The following is a 20443-nucleotide window of genomic DNA, read 5'->3' on the forward strand; positions in this document are numbered from 1 at the left end:
AGAGAGAGGGTGAGAGATGACCACAATGGGAACCACATGTTTAAGAAGGTGGACCACAACACAGCTTGTGGGAATGCTTAGAAATTCAGGGCTTGTTATTGTCCAACACATATCCAATGATTCTGATCCTTCAGAGCCTCTAATTTTTCTCTAATTTTCAAATTTCTGATGCAGAGAAGCTGCTAACTGACTTTGAGATATAGATCTGCCCCCTGCTGCCTTAAGCGGCTTCACAACTCTGGACACACTTAACTGGTGACTACAGGTCATGACACTGTGAAAAGGTCACATTAAGAGGTGGGGCTGGGTGATTATCCTGTTGTGTGCAGGTTGGGGTTAGAATTGGGGTTATGTGTGTAGATGAATGATTAGTTGATAAAAAGAAAAATAACTGGCAACTATTGTCGAATTGCAGCTACATTTTTTTCCTTTGTGAAAAAAAAAAATTGTCCTGGTTGGACAAAACTTTCAGTGGTCACCTTTCAGTGCTTTTAGAAATTGTGATTGGCATTTCCCACTTTTCTCTGACATTTTGAAGCTCAAATGGTTAATCATTAATCAGGATGATAATCAGTAGATTTACGATATGGAGTTTCTGCAGAGAACATCTTTCTTTTGAAGTCCTTAGTGAAGAGTTGACCTGAGGACCTGATCTGACCTGAGTTAGCCTTTGGTTCACAGTTTCATGTCAGTTCTGGGAAGGCTTAAACTGCTACAGATTTTAGGCTTCTACATAGTTTTGACTGGCCCCCTTGGACCCATGAATGGTCAGCAGTCAACAATATAACATCAACAACAGATGTTGCAGTCAGTTTCGTCAGTCAAAATGCAACAAATTACTGGGCGGAGAAAAGCTTTATCTTTTTAGTGTTTGTGCCCATAAAGAAAGTTGCATTTTGGCCAAGAGTCAGCTTTCAGGCTATTGACATCTTTATTTTTATAGCGTTAAGCCAGCACCAATAAATTTCACTTCAGGACACAATATATATACAGCTCATTGAGAGGGGAACATGGCTGTTGGTACCAAAAGTTGTCCAGTCCTTCTAATAGATTAGATAAGTGAAAACTTTGATCTGCTGGGCGAGCTAGATGAAGGGTCAAGGGTTGAAAAAAGTCACTAGGGTTCATCTTCTGGGCACTCTGAACTTCTGTTCAAAATTTTATGGCAATCTATCTAATTACTGTTGACAGTTTGGTGAGATCTGGTTAAGTTAAATAAGGTCACTTACATTTAAGGCCAAAAAAGACATCTGGTTCCACCTCTCACTGAATGACTATACTTCTGACTGACTGACTGATTGCTAGAGTTTTCTTATTTCTCTCTGTCCATACATTTAATTTATTATGGTGTCAAGTATCTGGACTTAAAAAGCATCTGTGGTCACAGAAATCATTTGACTGAAATGTAAGAATTAAATAAAACCTCAATGTTTCTCTTCAAAAAAGTTGGATCTCTGAAAGTCTTCTAACTTTCACTCAAACCTAACTTTACTGACATCACTGGATATTTAATACTTTACGTCCACATTTCTCTCATTTTGAGCTATCATTACATTCAATTGTCTGCTTTTAGTTATATATGTATATGTGTTTGCATGCTTCAGCTTTGCTAAAATACAGTTCATGCTGGTGGTCCTGAAAAAATTGCGGCCTCGTTAATAGTTTGTTTTAGCAGAGCTTCACATTATTAATCTCCTGGCTTTCAGAGTCCTATGTGTTCATTCAGCTGACAGAGTTTCAACAATAACAAGCCCAGTGGCCCCTTCAGGATCAGTCTGAAAACATCTGACAGCACTGAGTCCAAAAGTACAACACTAGTGGAGAGTTCAGGCGTCTTCATCCAACATCTAGTCTGTGGTGCAAATATAAAAAAGTTCCAACCAGGGTGGAGAAACAGGGCAGCGAGCCTGTCTTTTTTTTTGGAGACTGACTCTCAGCAGAGATCACAACACACTGTCATGGGATGACATGTATGTTAAATGTAAGAGGAGATAAGGAGCATGTTGTGAAATACATCATTATGACAGATGACATAATGCATTATCAGGGTTTGTTATTTGAGGAAACAGTCATTTTAACAAAGAACAGATGGACAAATCTGTGGTCAAAATGAGGCTGAAATGAGGCTTAAATGTTTGTCTTTAATCTGAGAGGACAGAGTTATGCTAGAAAGTTATCTGTTCTGAGTGATTTAATGCAGAAGCTCTCGAGAAATTGCTCTGGCTTTACAGACACTGTTTCTCAGAGACAGTTTACTGTACTGGTCCAGATATAAGACAGTATTTATTTACCTAATTACTTTTAGAGACATTTTAGATTATGAGATTTTCCAAGGATAGTAAGATATTGTACCTTGGATTAGAAAATTGTCTGGTTTCCAGCAAAAAAAACCCCAACGAATTACTAAAAACTGGTAAGCATAGGAACCTCCCCGTCTTCATCAATGGATGCACATAGCGGGACATACTGTATACACATTAAGGATTGACTATTTAAGTAATTTCTATATTTAAGACATCACATGAAATTATTAGAGTATTCACTCGAGTATTCACAAACCCTAACATAAGAATAGTAATGTAAATTGGCCAACAACAGAAAACCTGTGTAATTTTAAATTCATTTATTCAACAACCAGGCTTCAATAAACCTAAACCATAAATATATTGGAAATATCGACTAACTTCCTCATACTGCCATTACATAGGTAAGATGCAGCGCTAAAGGACCATCTTCAGGTCTGGAGAGGGATCCGCTCTCCTCCCAGTTCAATGTCTACCTGTTCAACACGAGCCAACACGGCAACAGTAGCTAACATCTGACACAAAGCCATTTAACGGCCGTCAAACTCAGAACAACACCAAAACAACTCACCTCTGTTGTTAAATCCATTAGTAACCATTAGCTGGCCCTAAAACTATTTACCAGAGCGGAGCTCGTACTCATGCAGCAGTGGTTTCATGATAAAGAGAGAAAGAGTGAAGCAATACTGTGCACACAGCTCTTCAATAAAATAAAATTTATATCGGAAAATATGAAAAGGCCTTTGTTTAAATGTGGAAGATTGGGTGGCTATTACTCTACATGCTGTTTGAATACTGCTGTCCAAATCGAGTACTCATGCCCATCCTTAGTAGACTTCATGGAAATCTAACCATTTTCGTGAGGTATGAATGATCCTTTCCCAGCAAAATGGATTACTAATGGATTAAAATGGTTACTATTATACAGTATAGGTGTCCCCTTTGTGTGTGTAGAATACATTTAAGTTGTTAAAAATGAAGAGCAACAAAAGAATAATAATGTTAGTGTTTGATGTAAGTGTGTGTAAACCGGCCTGAACTGAGCAACAGGACTCTTTACTAGTAAAGCAAACATGCCACTCAATATGTACATTAATGGTCATCAGACGACACAGAGAGCTGTAAATGTTTCCAGGCCTTAGCTCGGCTGGAATTGACTCATGACATATGACTAACTCAGCAAAAAGTCCCAGCAGCCCAGCAGCTTTCAGCAACAACAGAACATCCATCCAAATGTGTACATGTCACTATTGTTGTGTGAAAAGCCTTTGATATCAACATCTGCAGTTCAGTGAGACTTGTGTATGGACTTGTGTCAGTTTTGGGGTCTGGGGTTACCATAATAGTTAATGTAAAGCCCCTAAAAGCCTGGCTACATAATAAGCAAAGTTCAGGTTTGCAGAAAACATACTAAGGTGAGAGTTTAAACCAACTACAATAGTTTTTTTGTATCAAATAACAATGTAAGAGGGGTTGCTTGTACTGATAAACCAACAGAAAATTATCAGCTGAATCTGCAGCTCCCCTCAGCTTTACTGAACTCAGTCAGTTGTTTGTCTGCACTTTACCACTCTGACAGCCTCTCTTATAAATGCATGCTAGTCCTCAGATGGTGTTTTCTTAGTTCTTCAATAGTTGTAGTTCTACATGTTGGAAATACCAGAGTTTTATCTTCACCAGAGGAACAGATCAAAAAGGTATGAACAAAGGACCTATTTCTTGTTGGTGTCCTTACACAACAGTGTGTGGGCCTATTCATTTATGTCAGCAAATGTCTCTGCACGCAAATAGAGGGAACCCAAATGCCTGTGAACACACCATTTCTGTTAGACACACACAGACACACACACATACTGCTGTCAAATTGAAAGATGGTTTTGTAACCCAAGTAGAAGGCGTTTGCTTCATGCCAATTAAACACTCAGAGTAGAGCAACATGGTAACATACATATTGGAGAAGTGTTGTAAAAAAAAAAAAAAAAAAAGATCCACCACAGCATATTACTGGAAAATTGGGTGGGACTCTCTGGCCTGGGCCTGGTGCTAAACTGGTTGAACTCCTATGTGAAGGACAGGGATTACTTTGTGTCTCAGTGTACAAAAATGGCATGTGGAGGTCCCCAAGGCTCCATTCTTGGGTCTCTTTTGTTCAGCATCTACATCCTTCAATTAGCTCTGATTATACCAAACAACCAGGCTGTTCTCATGAACCGTTTGTATGTGTACCAACTAAAAGTAATGCACCACAATTTGTGTAAAACACTGCATAGTCATGAGTCAACAATTTGTGTGTAACCTACGTAATCAGGAAGGCTGCAATTATGTGAAAGAAGTGAGTAGTATAATGACTGAAATTCTGGTTAAAGTAGCATTTTAGGGTGGTGGATGGGTCAATCAACACAGGACTTTCCCCCAAGTGTCTGGAACCATAAGAAACCAAGAGAACAGTTAATTATTTAAGGTACGTCTTCACCATGTTTCTTTTCCTAAACCTAAGCTACGTATTTTTACTTATTTAACATTATGCTTGTATGTAACTTTACAGTATGTGTTACAAGCGCTGAGTAGGTGCATTCAACCAAACAATTATGTCATGTGTCAAGACCAGACCAGAGACCAGACCAGAAATCTTGGTGTGACATAAAGCTCTCAATCATCACCTAAGTAGAGTTTTTTTTCAGTTGACATGGAAATGAAGATATTAAAATGTCTACTTCTGGGCACTTTTTCATGATTTGTTGAAACTGAAAGTTTATTCTTAACTTGGCATTAAGTCCTTCAAGTAACTGTCTGGAAATTTTCGATTTCTTGACAGGGTTTTTCTCAGCAGAGTTTACTGCCCTTAAATGTACCCTGGGGTTTTCTTGTGAACAAACAAAAGTTATATTTAACTCAAGTGCATCTCTTAGTGTATCTAAATCAATGCATACCTAATATCCAGCATTGTTCCATCAATGTATTCAGCCTCCATGTTTACTAGCTCACAGTCTTCTTCACTGCCTTTGTTGACACATTTCCTCCTAGATATCACAAAGTCCACAGGGGAACTTTAAACAATAAATAAATTCTGCAGGAAGCAGCAAATATGCTAATTAATTTCCTACAATTTAGCTATCAATAGCACAAATCCCCAAAATACTGGCATTGAGCTCTGAAAATCCAAATGTTTAGTCACTGATAGGATACAAATTGATACTAATCTCATATAAATACAGTATTTATGTTGTAATCAGAATCATCTGATTGATTTTCTGTTAGTGGGCAAAAGTTACTGTAAATAATACCATGTTGCATGATAATTTACCAGCTGGAGAAGTAAAAGACTCCAGATGAAATTTTAAAACAGCTTCTCAGGGGTCTTTATCATTAATACAACAAGTAACATGTGTGGCAGGAACATCGCTATGTGAGTCACAGAGAAATTAAAGGCAAAAGAACTGAATAAGAATAGAGGAGTGGGAGTAAAGAGGAGGCATGTGAAGGGAACAGAAAGGAGGATAAACATGGATAGAGATGTAAAACTTTTCTTGGCTAAGGTGACTGCCAGCTAACAACAAACAAATGGGCTGCAGAGCTAAAACTAATGACAGAGCTGAGTGGTTGAGTTTTTACTCTGGATGAAGGGTCTAAATTTAACCCACAATTGTTTCCAGGCTCAGGAGAAACGGCATCCCACCCACATGTGAAGCAGACACGAGATCAGGGGTCTCGTTCGGTTTGAGTTGCCATCAATCAGCTTGGGAGGCGTCCCCTGCCAGCATTACATCATAGCATACCTATTCTGATTTTAACGAACCAGGGAAGTCATTTTGTGCCCTGGCAGCGAGAGTCGTACCATGTCGGGGTTAATCAGATCTGAACAGATTGGAGGAAGAACATTGAGAGTTGCTCAATACCCCAGGGTAGTAATCCCACGGTGTAAAGTCACGTTTGCGTGCTACGGTCACTTGCATTCAATCACATTGCAAACATCTATTGGCTTGGACGCGCTGTTGTAAATGATCTTTTTGGAGCACAAAGTTCCACCCAAAGGGATTCATTATATTAAGAGTTTAGTTCTCAAGTTCTCATGCTGCTTTCACATGTATTTCATGTATTCCTCCTAGTGGTCTTCACGGGACTTCCCTAGGACACAAGACCCAACCTGGGACACAGACTTGATCGGGTCCATGTTTTATTCTAGGCAATCTAGTCTGGGTCGGATCCCATTCTATTACTATTCCCGGGTCTGGTTATCGTTAATGTGTAATACCCGAGTGGATCCAAGAACACCCGTGATCAGCGCTGACCACAAGCGGAATGCATGAGAGATGTGTATGTAACTTGCATGATGATTAGGCTGACTTAGGATCAGATTACAAGAGCGAAAGAAAGGTGAAAAAGAAGCTTAAAGCACGTGTATATAAAGCTAGCAGCACCTCCTCTGTCTGGGCCTCCTTTATGCAAATTGTGGACAAAAAATTACAAGAGTAGTAGTTTCACCCTCATTTGTTCTAAAAAAAAAATCCTTTCCACACAAGCACTGCTATTAAAAAAACACTCGGTCTAAATGAAAACGCAAAAACACTTAGGGTGCTGTCAAGAGCATGCCAAACCAACATGCTGTGTTATAACTGTAACCCTTAAGCTGCACAAAGAACAAGAAGAGGATGAAGTTGGCCAATCAGAGGCCTAAAAAAAAGCTATTACCAGAGGCCAACCTGAAGTACAGACCTCAATAGCGCATTCAGACACCTCTGTTTTTCAGTATAGTGGAAGAGAAACTGTACATTTGTGTGAACATGTAAAAAGTCCTGTATGCAAGGTCAGAACCAGCACCTTTCTGCCATGTCCACCACTCCTCACAGAGGAGGACATGGCTCACCTTCTCACACTTTGAGACAGAAATACTGTATTCCCTGTCAACACGTCAACACTGAAAATGGGGTTTCTCAAACTCTTCACCCTGAACGGAGTTCTTCTAAAGGCCCGTTTTTAGTGACCTAAAATGTTGTTTGTGTGTGGACAAAAGGCCAAAACCTACATTTTCAATATACCCATGTAAGTGTGGACTATGTCATAAGGCATTACACCAGCTCACATCAAAATGACAACAAATCTTCAACATTATTAAACATTATTTACTGAGTAACAATAGTATGTTATATCTGACACAATGAACATTTTTCTTGCAGTTGAACAATATTTTTAGTAGCAATTTTAATTACTCTCGACCAAATACGGTGACTTCTGGCTCCAAATTTCAAGATGGTGACGGCCAAAATGCTGGGGGGTGTTTCAAAATGGGAGTCAACAGACCAATGGGCTACGTCACAGTCGCTCCATCCATTATTTCGTGCAGTCTATGCCTTGTTGTCTACTATTTTCATTTCACTTTTATGTATATTTTTCCTTTTATTCTGCCACAGGGAGCTAATTCCTGCAAGGAAATGACAGTTTTGTTGAAAGTCCTACCAGATCTTTGACCTCCAATGAATAAAGATTTTAGGCATTAATCTCTTTATATGATCAACTTTGAGCTGTGTTTAAGGGTTAGATGTGTGATTCTTGCCCAGGATCTGGATCAGGCTTTAGGTTGAGTTAACCTGAGGGGCACTTCAGCCTGTTGTTCTTATTAACTTTGCTATGATACTTTGATAGGCCTGGAGATACTCGCGCTAAGCTGAGCCAAGAGCAACTCCCAACCTTTCAAGCCATGCTAGCGTTTATCACACAAACCTTACTGTGGTTGTCTCTGCTTGTGCCATTTTTTTCTACATTTAAATCTGATCCACTGACTAAACAGCACAGAATACATCTTTATTTTCTTCTGTAGATGTGTGAAGCAGCAGCAGAATTTTCAATCTGCATCATCTGTAACCTAAAACAGCTCCAACATGGCTGAAGCATATTGAATCCTTAAACAGTAAAATAACGCAGATATTTGAATGTACTGATAGGAATGTAGGAGTGACTCTACACTCAAAACCACACAGACTCAAGTCACTAGAGGACAGAGAAACTAAACACAGAGAAGCTTTTAGAAACTGAGCTTTCTCTTTAGTCACCCGCAGCACGAACACGTGTGTTGCGTCAGTTTAGCTCAGGACATGGTTTTGGTTAGATGAAGAACACCATCACAGGTCGCCTCTGCTACTAAGCAGGACCACAACAGCACGGCTCTGCATCACCTGCTGGGAGGACTCAGCAGAAACACGTGTACGCTGCACGACACAGCCCGATTAAACAGCATTAGGGTTTGGCCATTTCCAGATGACAAGACGTTTATGTGTCTACATTAGATTCGTCTAGATTCAAGTCTAGATTGCCTATGAGCATTATCTGGATAAGCTTTTAGGTGTATAAAGAGCTTGGTTTACTTTGAAATACAATGAAAAGAATGGTTTTATGTAACCCTGAAAAAATGCCACTTTTCAAACCAATTTACCCTGCTCCAACTCAGACAGTTTGACGCCTTTTGACCCGTAAATCACCAAGTCAATGGTCACTGGACAGGAGCATAAAAGCTAATGACAAGCACTTAGAGGGAACATTTGGGCTGACAAGAGGGGCACTTGGACCTCTCAAGTACCTCTCTGGTGTCAAACTTGGACCAAAGTGAGCACTGACTTGTCCCCTTTGGGAACAGCCAAGTCCTGGTTACATAAATGTTTTTAAAAGGGGCTCTTTTGACTCAGAGCAGCGATGTGAACATTTTTTCATAGCTGACCTTCGAATATGGTGAGGTTCTTCAGGGCCAGGGAGTGTTCCCAGTCCTTCAGGCGGAGGTCTTCTGTGATTGTGTTGAGGATCTCCATCTCATTCCTCAGCTGGGCCTCCGTGTGGACGTGGGTCACCCACAGACTGCTGGTGTCCTCTGTTATGTTGCTGATCTGGATCTGAGCAGCAGAAGTACAGGTAAAGGGGGCAGTAGTTCATCGCTGTGATGGACTAGATTTTACTATATAAATGTAAATTTTGTGCTAACAACCAACCCATTCTCACCCCAACTTGTAAAATATCGTCGTTCGGTCAGTCACTTTTACATCTACATATGATGTACTAGGTATGCAACTGCATCTTTTGTTAATGTTCTGAAACACCATGTCGATTTATACCTTTTACATGCATTGAAATTTTTCAAAATACACTTCTGTTTTCACAGGAAATGTACAGTTCCTGCTTATTAGATACACACATTCTTAAAACTAAACTTACAACATTAGTAAAACACCTTGTATTTAAGGTGATTTTGCATTGGTGTTTGACGCTGAAATCACTAACAAAGCAGCTGCATTTGATGGCTTGAGAATGAGAATGGGCTATTCCAACATACTTCTTACAAACATTTATTCAGTGGTGGATTGAGGGCATTTTTGTGTAAGATGTGATGAACCTGCAGGTCTTGTATCTTCAGGTGGTGAATACTGATGTCGTTGCTGAAGGTGTGATTGACAGCTCCCACCATCCAGTTGACCTCGTCCAGTTTCTCTCTCAGCTTGCTCACCTGTCCCGAGGTTTCCCTGAAAGACAATAAAGACAAATTTTCTTCTTCAAATTTGGTTCATTAGATTACACTTCCATGCTTTGGAAACATGGACCTTCTCTGTAATGTGAATGTGTACCTGAACAGAAGGTCCTGGTCTTGGAGCCAGGCGGAGGCTCGGGAGACCTCCACACTCAGGCCCGTCAGGTTCCTCCCAGTGGAGCTGCTTAGAGAGGACAAACGGTCGTCCAGCTGCACCAGGTAGCCCTCTGACTGGAGGGAGTGAGCCTGGATGCTCCTCAGCTCCACCTCCAGGCCCTGACAGATGAAAAAAACTTTGCAACATCTTCACTACTATTAGGTATTTCACTTATGATGATATTTAATCACTTGTCGCAGTTAAGCAGCATTGATTTTTGAGTTAATATTAGGGATGAGCAAGTAATCTGTTATCTGTAACCTTGCCTGTTCAAAAGCAATGAAATTATCTGTATCCATGTTCATACTTTAAATGGGCGGAGGTTAAAGTTGAAGTGAGTGGGACCTAACAGGTACTTTTTATTTTAAGCATGAAAGTGAAATAGGTTGATCAGAAGCTGCTTTATGTATAATTCATAAGAAAACTATTTTACAGAGCAGTCTCAAGGAGTAATTGAACACAGATACCCAAATGAGGATTTTCCTTAATCATGAGTACAAATGTTGGCACATTTAAAATCTTGTTTCGTACCTTGATGAGGATCTCTAGCCTCTGCAGCCAGTCGCTATGGTTCTGAAAGAGATTCTCCAGTTTCCAGATGTTCTCCAGCAGGTCAGCCTGAGTGGCCCCTTCGCCCAGGTTCTGCTGGAGCAGACGAGAGCGCTCTGACATCCGGGTCACGTTTTCCATCAGCACCTCCTGCCGCTGTGAAGACACCTGGGAACGAGAGACTGGGGAGGGAGAGAGAAAGAAAAGAGTGTGAGAGATTTGTTCTGGGTGTTGATTCACTGATCCCTCGGTCCCCAAAATTGAGTATCATTTACTATCAATCACTACTGTCAGCTTGGACCCAGCCAGCACTTTAATGCAGAGCAGATGTTGATTCAGTTCCTGCACTCATTTTGATTGTCTGTTCTTGCTTAATCTATTGTTTTGTTAAATTATGAACTAAATATTTTTTTGACTTCAAAACCAGTTTCCAGATTTGGCTTGCTGCAAGGCTCACTGTGTTTTACTGACGACATGTTGTGGAAATTCTGTTTCCATTTTGACTGATGTTGAATTTGGCTTCTGCATGTTGCTGTCCGTCCAATACTTACAGGAGAACGACCGTTAGCCCAGAGCGTTTACCCCCAAATAAAATCTGACGTATGGATTCCTAGTGACGGAAAGTAACAACTGTTAGTGCTCCTTAATAGAAAACTGTACTTAAGTACAATTTTAATGCACTTTTATACCAGTTTATACCACATGAAATATTGCACTTTTTACTCTATTACAACTGACAACTATATGTACCACAGTAACCCCCCACCCCCCACCCATATGATCAGCTTATAAAATACAACAAAGTGTTAACGATAAAATATACTGTGTGTATCATTATTAAAAAATAAGGATTAAAGCAAAAAAAAATAAATAAATACAGCTGGTGTAGCAGAGCTTAGTCTTTTCTTCTCTCTTTTTCATTTTATCACATCACTACCCCACAGATTTATCTTGTGAGCCTTTGAAAGGAGGCTCGGTCCCAAGTTTGAGAACCACTGGACTAAGTCACTGAACTGTACACAAAGTAGCTAAAACCTGCTCGACTGCAACAAGCTACAAAAGTAGACAAAAAAAGTAGTATGCTACAAAAGTAGTCACAATAATTACTGTCTTGCGGTTGTACAGTATGCCTCCATGAACCATTCAAGTTGCAGTTAAAGTTGTCTGTCCAAACTCATGTGTAGCCATGACAGATGACAATGCTTCAAATATGGAAGTTGCTGCAAAGAAGCTACACTTGTCTACATATTAAAACATAGGTGCTTCACACACATCTTCAGTTATGGTGTTGAATAATGGCCCGAAAAGTGGCTCTGCAGAACAGTAAAGTTGGCCTTTGGGAGGTAAAATGTCATCACTTTATCATTTTATTCTATTCGACATTTGTGTCGAAGAGAGGCAGACAACCAGTGCGGACAACCAGTGCGGAGGCATATATAAAAATCAAACTCTCTAAGTCACATATGTATTTGATCAGGTCCAACCTTGTGATGAGGCCATTTTTTATGCAGAAATACTACTTTTACTTTTGATAACTCTACTTTACTTCCACAGGACTTTTACTTGTAATGCTATTACATAAAAGTGCTGCTATGAGCATTGCTAAAGAACCTGAGTACTTCTCCCACCGATAATGATTTCCTGCACTTTGTTCTCCATTAAATGACAAAAAGATGGATTTTGTTTTTGTTTCTTAATATGATATGATCTGCATGTTTGATTGTGTAATATGCTCATAAAACATTAAACACACTTTAACTGAAGCAACGTTTTGATGGTGAATTGTAAACACATAAATTTGAAACCAAGAAATAAAAAGGGAAAGGGAAAACATGTTTTCCTTCAGGAGCTTGTGGAGAGTTTTGGGACAACATGATCTCTGTTACACACGTGTTTATTTAGCTGTTGCACATGACATTTGCTGACACTTAACATATTATGGACGAAGCTTTCATGTCTTGTTTTTGGCTGTGGCATAAAGGCCACGTCTTCTTTTGCCTTTTCTCTGTTCTCCACCGTGCCTAATGAGAAAAAGCTCCTCGGTTTCATGTTATGTTGGGAGCATGTTGCATAGTAACGGCTCGATAGCCCGGGAGATATTTTGAAACCAGATCCCCAGCGTTACGCCATGACGACATCCTCTCCGCAGGACAGCGGGGACCAATGTGTGCAAAATAGTTCAGTGGAGGAAAAAAGGGATTTACATAGGGAACGAGAGGAAGCAGAACACATGCTCTTCGACACATTGATGTCCCTAACAGCCCAATATCACAAACTCTCTGTACGTTTTTCTTTCCACATATCTACGAGAGTGATAAAAATGTGTTTGTGTGTGTGTGTGTGTGTGTGTGTGGCTTTATGCGCGAGCATCAAAGCCAAGAAACGTCTGCATGGAAAGTGCTGCAAAACCACACTGCTGCAAACAAACCATCTCAATTTCTTCTCATTATGTGTGTTAGGTTTATTCCTAATGACCTGAAAAACTAAATAAGCTGAAATCACTCAACTACACCAGGCGCTTAATTGCTAAATGATGGTCTGTTAGGGGTTTTTTTTCTTTTTTTTTTTTCAGAAGAACACACACAAATTTAAGTCCAACAAGAACCTGGATGATATGGAGTTTTAAGCAAAACTGCTTCTTTAAAACAAAGGAAAAGAGGACAGTCAAGGAGATGATAAGCAGAAGAAAAAGGAGGCGAAGAAAGGTATTATATAAGGAGAAGATACCAGATCAAAAATGAATAAAGGAACAGAAGAATGACCGTACACTATCCTTGTTCTCTGCCCTTCAGGACTGGAAACAGAGAGAAAAACACAGCAGTTGTCCTGACTGAAATGCAAAGCTTGATTTGCATAGAATGGAGCTCATAATCAAAGAAATTGGGAAAAAAAACAACAATGATGGAGTTACTAATGTGATCATGAGCCCCCTGATGATGGTACATGTTGGAGTGAATAAGTTAAAAAGTAAATACTGTGTTACATTATAATCATTACAGCAGCAGAATAAAACATAATTACACTTGCCTTCTTTTGAATGAATGAGTTTCCAATCTCTGTCACAATATTTGAAGTTGAGTACCTGCCGTAGGACACCGTCACAGTAGAAAATTGCAGTCTTAAGCACAAACTGGCATGTGTGCAATGGTATTAGTAGGCTAGTGTGTCCAAAAATGGTGAAACACTGAACAAACTCAAACCACACTTAATGTACACTTATCCCTGCTTTTGACCAATATTTTTAGCTACATGTATTCCACAATTCCCCATGGTCTACTGTGTACCAAGCGACAACCTCCCAGGCTGCAACATGAAGCCATCGCAAAAGTGCCAAATATTGCAATTCCTTTAATGGCCACTTGAGGCTGGCTCCAAAAGTGAGTTGATCCCACAGACAACCTTAAAACACCCAATTTTACAGCAGAAATAAACGTGTTTACAGACTGGTGCAAAAAACTGTTTTGGTCTCTATGGCTAATTTCAACATTCATAACAACTGTACAAGGAGTTCATTTTATATAACTCAACTGTTTACATTTCATTAAGGCTTAAAGTTACACAAAATTATTACTTGAGTCAAAGTATAGATACTCCTCATGAAATATTACTCCAATACAAGTGGAAGGTGCTGAGTCAAATTACTTCTTGAGTTAAAGTATTGCAGTACTTACTTTTAAAAATAATTAAGTAAAGTTCAAAGTTCAAAGTACTTTTGTTTGAATCTCAAAACATTGTTGTATATTGTCACAATACATTTACAGGACCGAATGACTAAAATAACCCACTGATTGCACAAACTTGCTTGTAAAACCTGAAGAATGAGAAGCTTGTTGAATATGCTGCAGAGCCTATGCCCGCGGAAACACAAATTGACAAGTATCATCATTGTTGTTTTTATTTTTTTAAGAGGAAAAATGAATACCTCAACATACTTTTTTAGGTCAGATAGTGAATTCCTGTAGGCCGTGATGAAGTTTGTGGGCGGTAAACAAATCAAACGTTTAAAATGATACAAATCGTTTTTCACCTCAAAATCTTCAAACATGAGCCTGGTGTATGTCCATAGGTGATCTGATGCGAAATCTTAAAACCCATCTGCTGCTGTAGCCATTACTAACACCGCACAACCAAGCGCCGCTAATGACCTCTCCTCTCTACCGTTCTCCACCGATGAGCTGACCTGAGCAGCTCATGCGGGAGTTAGAGGTATAGGAACATCACTTTAACAAACAACCGCATGCAGAACTACAAGTTTTATGGACTTTTGCATTTTAGAAAAGAAGAAAAAAAAAAACATCCGCTGACTTTAAAGCAAATGTAACTAGTAACGAGAGCCTTCATAGCCTTCATGGAGTGGGTTGAAAGTACAATATTTGTTTTTCAAATGTAATGGAGTCAAAGTAATACGTTTCCAAAAAACCCAACAAAAACTAAAGAACAGATACTTAAAAAAATGTACTTAAGTAAAATACTTAAGTGAATGTACTTTGTTACCGTCCACCACTGTTCACAGTGAACATGAGCCCTGAATGAGTCACTGAGTTGTCTGAATCTGTCCTTCTGTCTCTCCTTCCCTCTCTCATCTTAAAGTCTCGAAGTAAAAAGTAGTAAATATTTACTATTATTATTAAAAAAATATGTACTGTACATAACAAGGTAGGACTTCAGCTTTCAGTTTGCATGTGATATCTCAATCCATCTGAATTCTCTGTTTTCAATTCACTGGTTAGCAAGCTGAACAGTTTAGCCATGTTTAGTTCAGTGAGTTGGGCTGTGTACAGTCGGAGCTCCAGTTTAACACTAAACAATTTGGTGAATGAATCTTTTGAGGAAATGTTTTAAATCAACAGATTCTAGTGATTCTGAAAACTGAAAAAAAACAACAAAACTCTGCAGTGCCCATCAGTAATTTTGACTGTAATGCTGTATGGTTGATCTCATTTGTTCATTTTGTGGAAATTGAATAAAACCATCAAAGTATCTGAGCTTGATTGAGTCATGAATTTGCATGGCCTCATTAAGCAAGCATAACAAACTTAAACATGCATATGCTTTTGGCAGTTACATGAAATATTTCATAAAAACAGGCACCTGACTACTTGCATATACTGTGTGTGTGTGTGTGTGTGTGTGTGTGTGTGTGTGTGTGTGTGTGTGTGTGTGTGTGTGTAAAAAGACAAACCTTGAGAAGATTAGAGAGGAGAAGAACAGGAAAGAGGAAAACGATGAGTAAAGGATGAAGAGAAGGGGAAGAAGGCTGCATCACTTTGGGTCTCTTAAAATCTTTCTAAATCCTACACAATGACCTCAAACATCCATTGAGGACAGCAAAAATCATGTATTTTTTGAAATGTTGACACTTGAGGAAAAAACAGTTTTCCCATCAGTAACAAAATGAACGTGGATACCACATTTCCGTTAGATAATCTAGTAAGGATAATTTAAAAGTTACAGATTGAGTGGCGGCACAGAGTTTAGTGTTAATGTAATCCAAGAGTGGCTTTCAAATTTTTGTGAAATTTGTCAGGGGGAACCGCAGTGTGGTTTTCCAAGTTTTAGGTGCAGAATTACATTTCCTAACCACAAACGGTTTGGGGGATGCGTGTTCTCACAGTTAAGGAAAACTGTGTGTTATTAGAGTGAAGACATATAAACTTAAAACCATATCTGGTTGCCAGAACACATTTGAACAGATTTTCCACAACGTGTCTCACTTTGTTTCCTCTGTTTACACCGCCTTAAGGAATAATCAATCAGCAGTAGGAATCACTCTCAACTAATTGATGTCTGTTGAACTGCAGCTCTGTTAACATGGAGAGCTCTGCACATACAATCAACCAAACCACAGAGGTCCCTGTCAGGGAACTCAGTGGAGATTACGGCTTTTCTATCCACACTGACATTCAAAGAGAATAGGGGATTGTTTTAGCCACTTGGGGGAAGCAGTGCAAGCTGTAAACGCAACTCTGATATATTAACCCATGTTCCCGGTGCATAGCAAACAACAAACATAATTACACATGCAGCAGAGAGGAAGCAAATAACATATCTTGCAAAATGACCAGAGACACAAAATGAAAAAAAAAAAAGACTCAAAACTAACTTAGGGATGCAAAATGACCACAAATAGATGCAACAAGACCACAAAGAGACACAAAATGAACACAAAGTGACTCAAAATGACCATAAAAAGATGCAGCACAACCACAGATATGCAAAATGACCACAAAGTGACTCAAAATGACCACAAAAAAATTCAAATTACCCTAAAGAGACTCAAAACAACCACAAAAAGATTTAAAATGACCACAGAGATGTAAAAAGATGTAAAACCACGTTAAGACTCGAAATGGCCACAAAGAGACGCACATGACTGCAGAAAGACTCAAAATGACAATAGTGAAACTGAAAATGACCAAAAAGAGATGCAAAATTACTACAAAAGAAGTTGAGGATAGTTATACCTACTTGAACACACTTTAAATGGTTAAAATGAACATTTATTGGATATACATGTTCACAGAAAGAGGCAAAGTGTTTTTATTTGTAAATCCTAATGTGTTGGAGTAAAATCCATAGCTTTTTAAGGAGAATATCTTCTGGATCAAACAACATGAATTTGTTAATATAAAAGTGGCAGGGAAAGATTTATAACCCATAGAGCTGTAATTGAACTTCTCTTTCAGTCATCAACCCTTATAATGTCAGACAGCTGTTGAGTTACTACATGAGAGATGAGTCTTTAGAGGTGAATGTTGTGTGACCTCAGGCGAGGATGATGAGAAATTGGCTGAAAGAAGAGACGTAAGCCTGACAAATCCATTTCAAATCTCTGCGCTCTGCTGTTAGATGGGAAAGTCATCTCTTGTCTTTTCCATTCAGCCCAATTTCTTTCCTATTTATTTCATACATACAGGCAGCAATACTCAAAACAGATTAGTCCCAAATTCACAGCTTCATGGTCTTTGGATTAGAAGAGGACACGTACCACTCAAATGCTGGGAGAACGGGCCAGCACAACAGCTGGGCCTCAGTGTGTAATGTGAATGGATTCTGCATTTCTGGGTCAGTGCTCTCACGGCCTCGCAAGTTTTTAATGGATTCACATTATTGGTGGCATTTCATCTACATTCAACATGGTCTGCACTTTTCAGTACCATGAGATCTATAACAGAGAAAACTGAATCAACATATTAGGATTGGGAGATATGATGGTACAGTAATGTGTAATGGTCGAAACGTGTCCATGGGTAGAGATTTGACAATATCGTATATACCAAGGTTGCTATTCAGGACAGGCTGTGTAGCAAATGAGGGCTAAAGTCTTTTGTGGCCTTGTGAATCTTGTGTTATCTTACGTTTTTTTGCGAATCCAGCTGCCTCACAAGGTAACACATGAACATAGAGGAGGAGAGTTAAGTTGTAAATAGGTTAGAGTTAGGGTACTATATAGATTTTTCATGTGAGCAAAGTTCAGATTTGTTTTCACTATTGCTCACCAAAACACATTATGTATATTTTGAGACCTAATGAAAATGTTTAATGCATGTCTGTCCTCTTACAACATCTGCAGAACCAGATTACTTTAATATTTTAAATCATGCACCAACATCTATGTTTTCTAGCGTGCATTTTTCTCTCTTCTTACCTTTGTTGGTGCTTTATAGGATAAATGTGACCAATGTGATCAAATGTTTGCTTAAAAGTTTGCTTTTTTAAAAAAGGATTTAACAAAATCGCCCCTTTTTTTGCATTTGATGTGCATATTTATGTTTTCATGTGCAGTTCATTCAACCTTAGAAAGATTGGACCTAGATGGCTGTGTGCTCATTGCACAATAACTATCTGTATTACTGCCATAAGTTCTGTCTCTCTCACACACACAAAACTTGTCTTGCTACACTTGTGAGGACATCTAATTTTCCTAATCATTTAGAGTGCACTAACATGATCCTCAGTTTAATTTAAAACTGTAACCTAAATCCAAGTCTCAACGTCAGATAAACTATCAAGGTTCTGGACACATTGGTCACCAGAAGGCAGGTGAGTCCCCACAATGTAGTGTCACAGACTCACACACACACGGGCTAAAGATAAAGAGATAAAAGAAGGCACCATGTTGTGTTTGGCTTCGCCCACAGAGGAATGCAGCTCTGATAGACCACCCTCTGTCTTCTATCTGCCCTCACCACGACACTGTCCCGCCAGCATGTCTGACTCAATGGGAGACTGTCTGTGTGAGTCTGATGTGCATATTTAGAAGAAGATACATGGGTGTTCAAACATCACATACAAGAGTTATATTGCACGAAACATTTCCTTTCTCAGATAACTGAAATGTTTAAATGTCAGACTGCCCACTACACACAAATTCTATCATCATTTTAAAGCTGCCTAAGATAATTTTTTTTCCTCGAAGGAACAATAAAGTGCAGTAAAGCTAAGAAACGTTACTGAAAACAACAAGGTACAGTTGCGTATAACCACATGGCTTCATTCATTCATACACTAATTCAAGTCACTGTTGTGCTCGTGTTATAAACTGTTCTTAACATGCTTACTGACATTAATGGTTACATCATCACCATATTTCTGTTTTAATGGCATCTCTTTGACTTGACATTTTCATGTGTTTTCATTTCCCTGTCATGCTCTGTTTCATAAACTCCACACACCAGTGACATAAATCCTGTTTCTTTGATGTCATTCTTGCTGTTCTCTCAGTTTTCCAACATGATCATTAAAGTTTCTTCTAGTAAAGTATACTGTTTAATTAGGTCAGAACATCATCTGCGTAAATGGGGTGTGTGTCTGAGCACATTTCAATTTACAAACATTCATGCTTGTTCTAAATAAGTCTGAGAAAGGACATTAAAAGGCATACTGAGTGTCAGTGTAAGTAAACGGCTTAACTCTTAACCTTGTCTGTCCCTCTAAATTGCAGGTCTTTCCTGATCTCTGTGTTGTGTTAAAAATGTTGTACAAGTCAAATGTCCTGCAGTGCTCCGCCTTCAGGCCCTGCACCCATGGTAACTAATCTCCCTGCTCTCACACAGCCTTTTTTAATAAAGTTACTTAATAGGGAGAGTGTGTGCATATGTGTGTGTGTGTATGTGTGTTTGGGTTACCAAGGAAAGAAAGTGGCTTCATTTAGCTTTAAAGGACCCTGCCATAATAAACAGACTATCAGATTGTCATGCCGGGTTTGTTTGTTTTGCCTGATGAGATATACTGATTTGTCAGTTGGATTTACAGGCCTACATCAGCAATGATTCCAAAAAAACCCTCAAAGGTTAAGAATAAACCTTCCACAAATGTCTTGAGGTGTAGAGTTCAAAGTATACATTTTGTGTCCCTGGAAGTGCTTGTATGACTTATTTTTCCTCTTACATGTAGAGCTATTTATCAATCTAGATTGTTTTGTTATGGTGATGTGAGTTGCCAAGTGTTTTGGCAACACATTCAAAAAACTCAACAGTGAGGTCTCCTTCCAGAAATCATGACCTGGTTACTCAAGATAATCCAAAGATCCTGTTGTGAGCAGTTTCATGTAGGAACTATTTATTTATACCAAACAACATCTGCCAACCATGTCACTGCATGGAAGGAAGAATGTCAAGAGAATGAGCTTCTCAAACATGAGTAGATGCACTCCTCCTTCTGCATGCTGATTAATTGGAAAAAACGCGTTTTGCAATTAAGAGATATAGATCTAGACTTTGTTTAAAGTTAAAAGTCTATTTTCTTTCCGGCATAAAACATTCAGCAATGACCATCAATAAAATTACACAATGCTGAGAAACCTCATCAAGCAGATTGTTAATGCTTACTCAGCAAAAGCAGGAAAGCTGACCACTAACCCATCAGGGAGATTTACGATATCATGTAAACAGCAACACAATAAGATAGGAAGACCCCTTTTCTCCT

The 20443-nt window shown here is 39.0% G+C and overlaps 1 protein-coding gene across 3 annotated transcripts in view; it reads right to left on the bottom strand.

Moving 5' to 3' along the window:
• Nucleotides 1–20443, bottom strand: part of scara5 (scavenger receptor class A, member 5 (putative)) — a 101129-nt gene that overhangs the window by 39292 nt on the left and 41394 nt on the right. For all 3 annotated transcript variants that reach the window (XM_088089257.1, XM_042503559.2, XM_042503560.2), the window contains exons 4-7: nucleotides 10499–10698; nucleotides 9908–10086; nucleotides 9679–9805; nucleotides 9013–9181 (exon numbers count right to left, since the gene is read on the bottom strand). In XM_088089257.1, coding sequence (XP_087945383.1) covers nucleotides 9013–9181; nucleotides 9679–9805; nucleotides 9908–10086; nucleotides 10499–10698 — 675 coding nt within the window. The remainder of the gene's footprint in view (nucleotides 1–9012; nucleotides 9182–9678; nucleotides 9806–9907; nucleotides 10087–10498; nucleotides 10699–20443) is intronic.

This window comes from Plectropomus leopardus, chromosome 16 (genome assembly GCF_026936395.1).
Source record: "Plectropomus leopardus strain MGB_pleo_1.0 chromosome 16, ASM2693639v1, whole genome shotgun sequence".
NCBI classification, from domain to species: Eukaryota; Metazoa; Chordata; class Actinopteri; order Perciformes; family Serranidae; genus Plectropomus; species Plectropomus leopardus.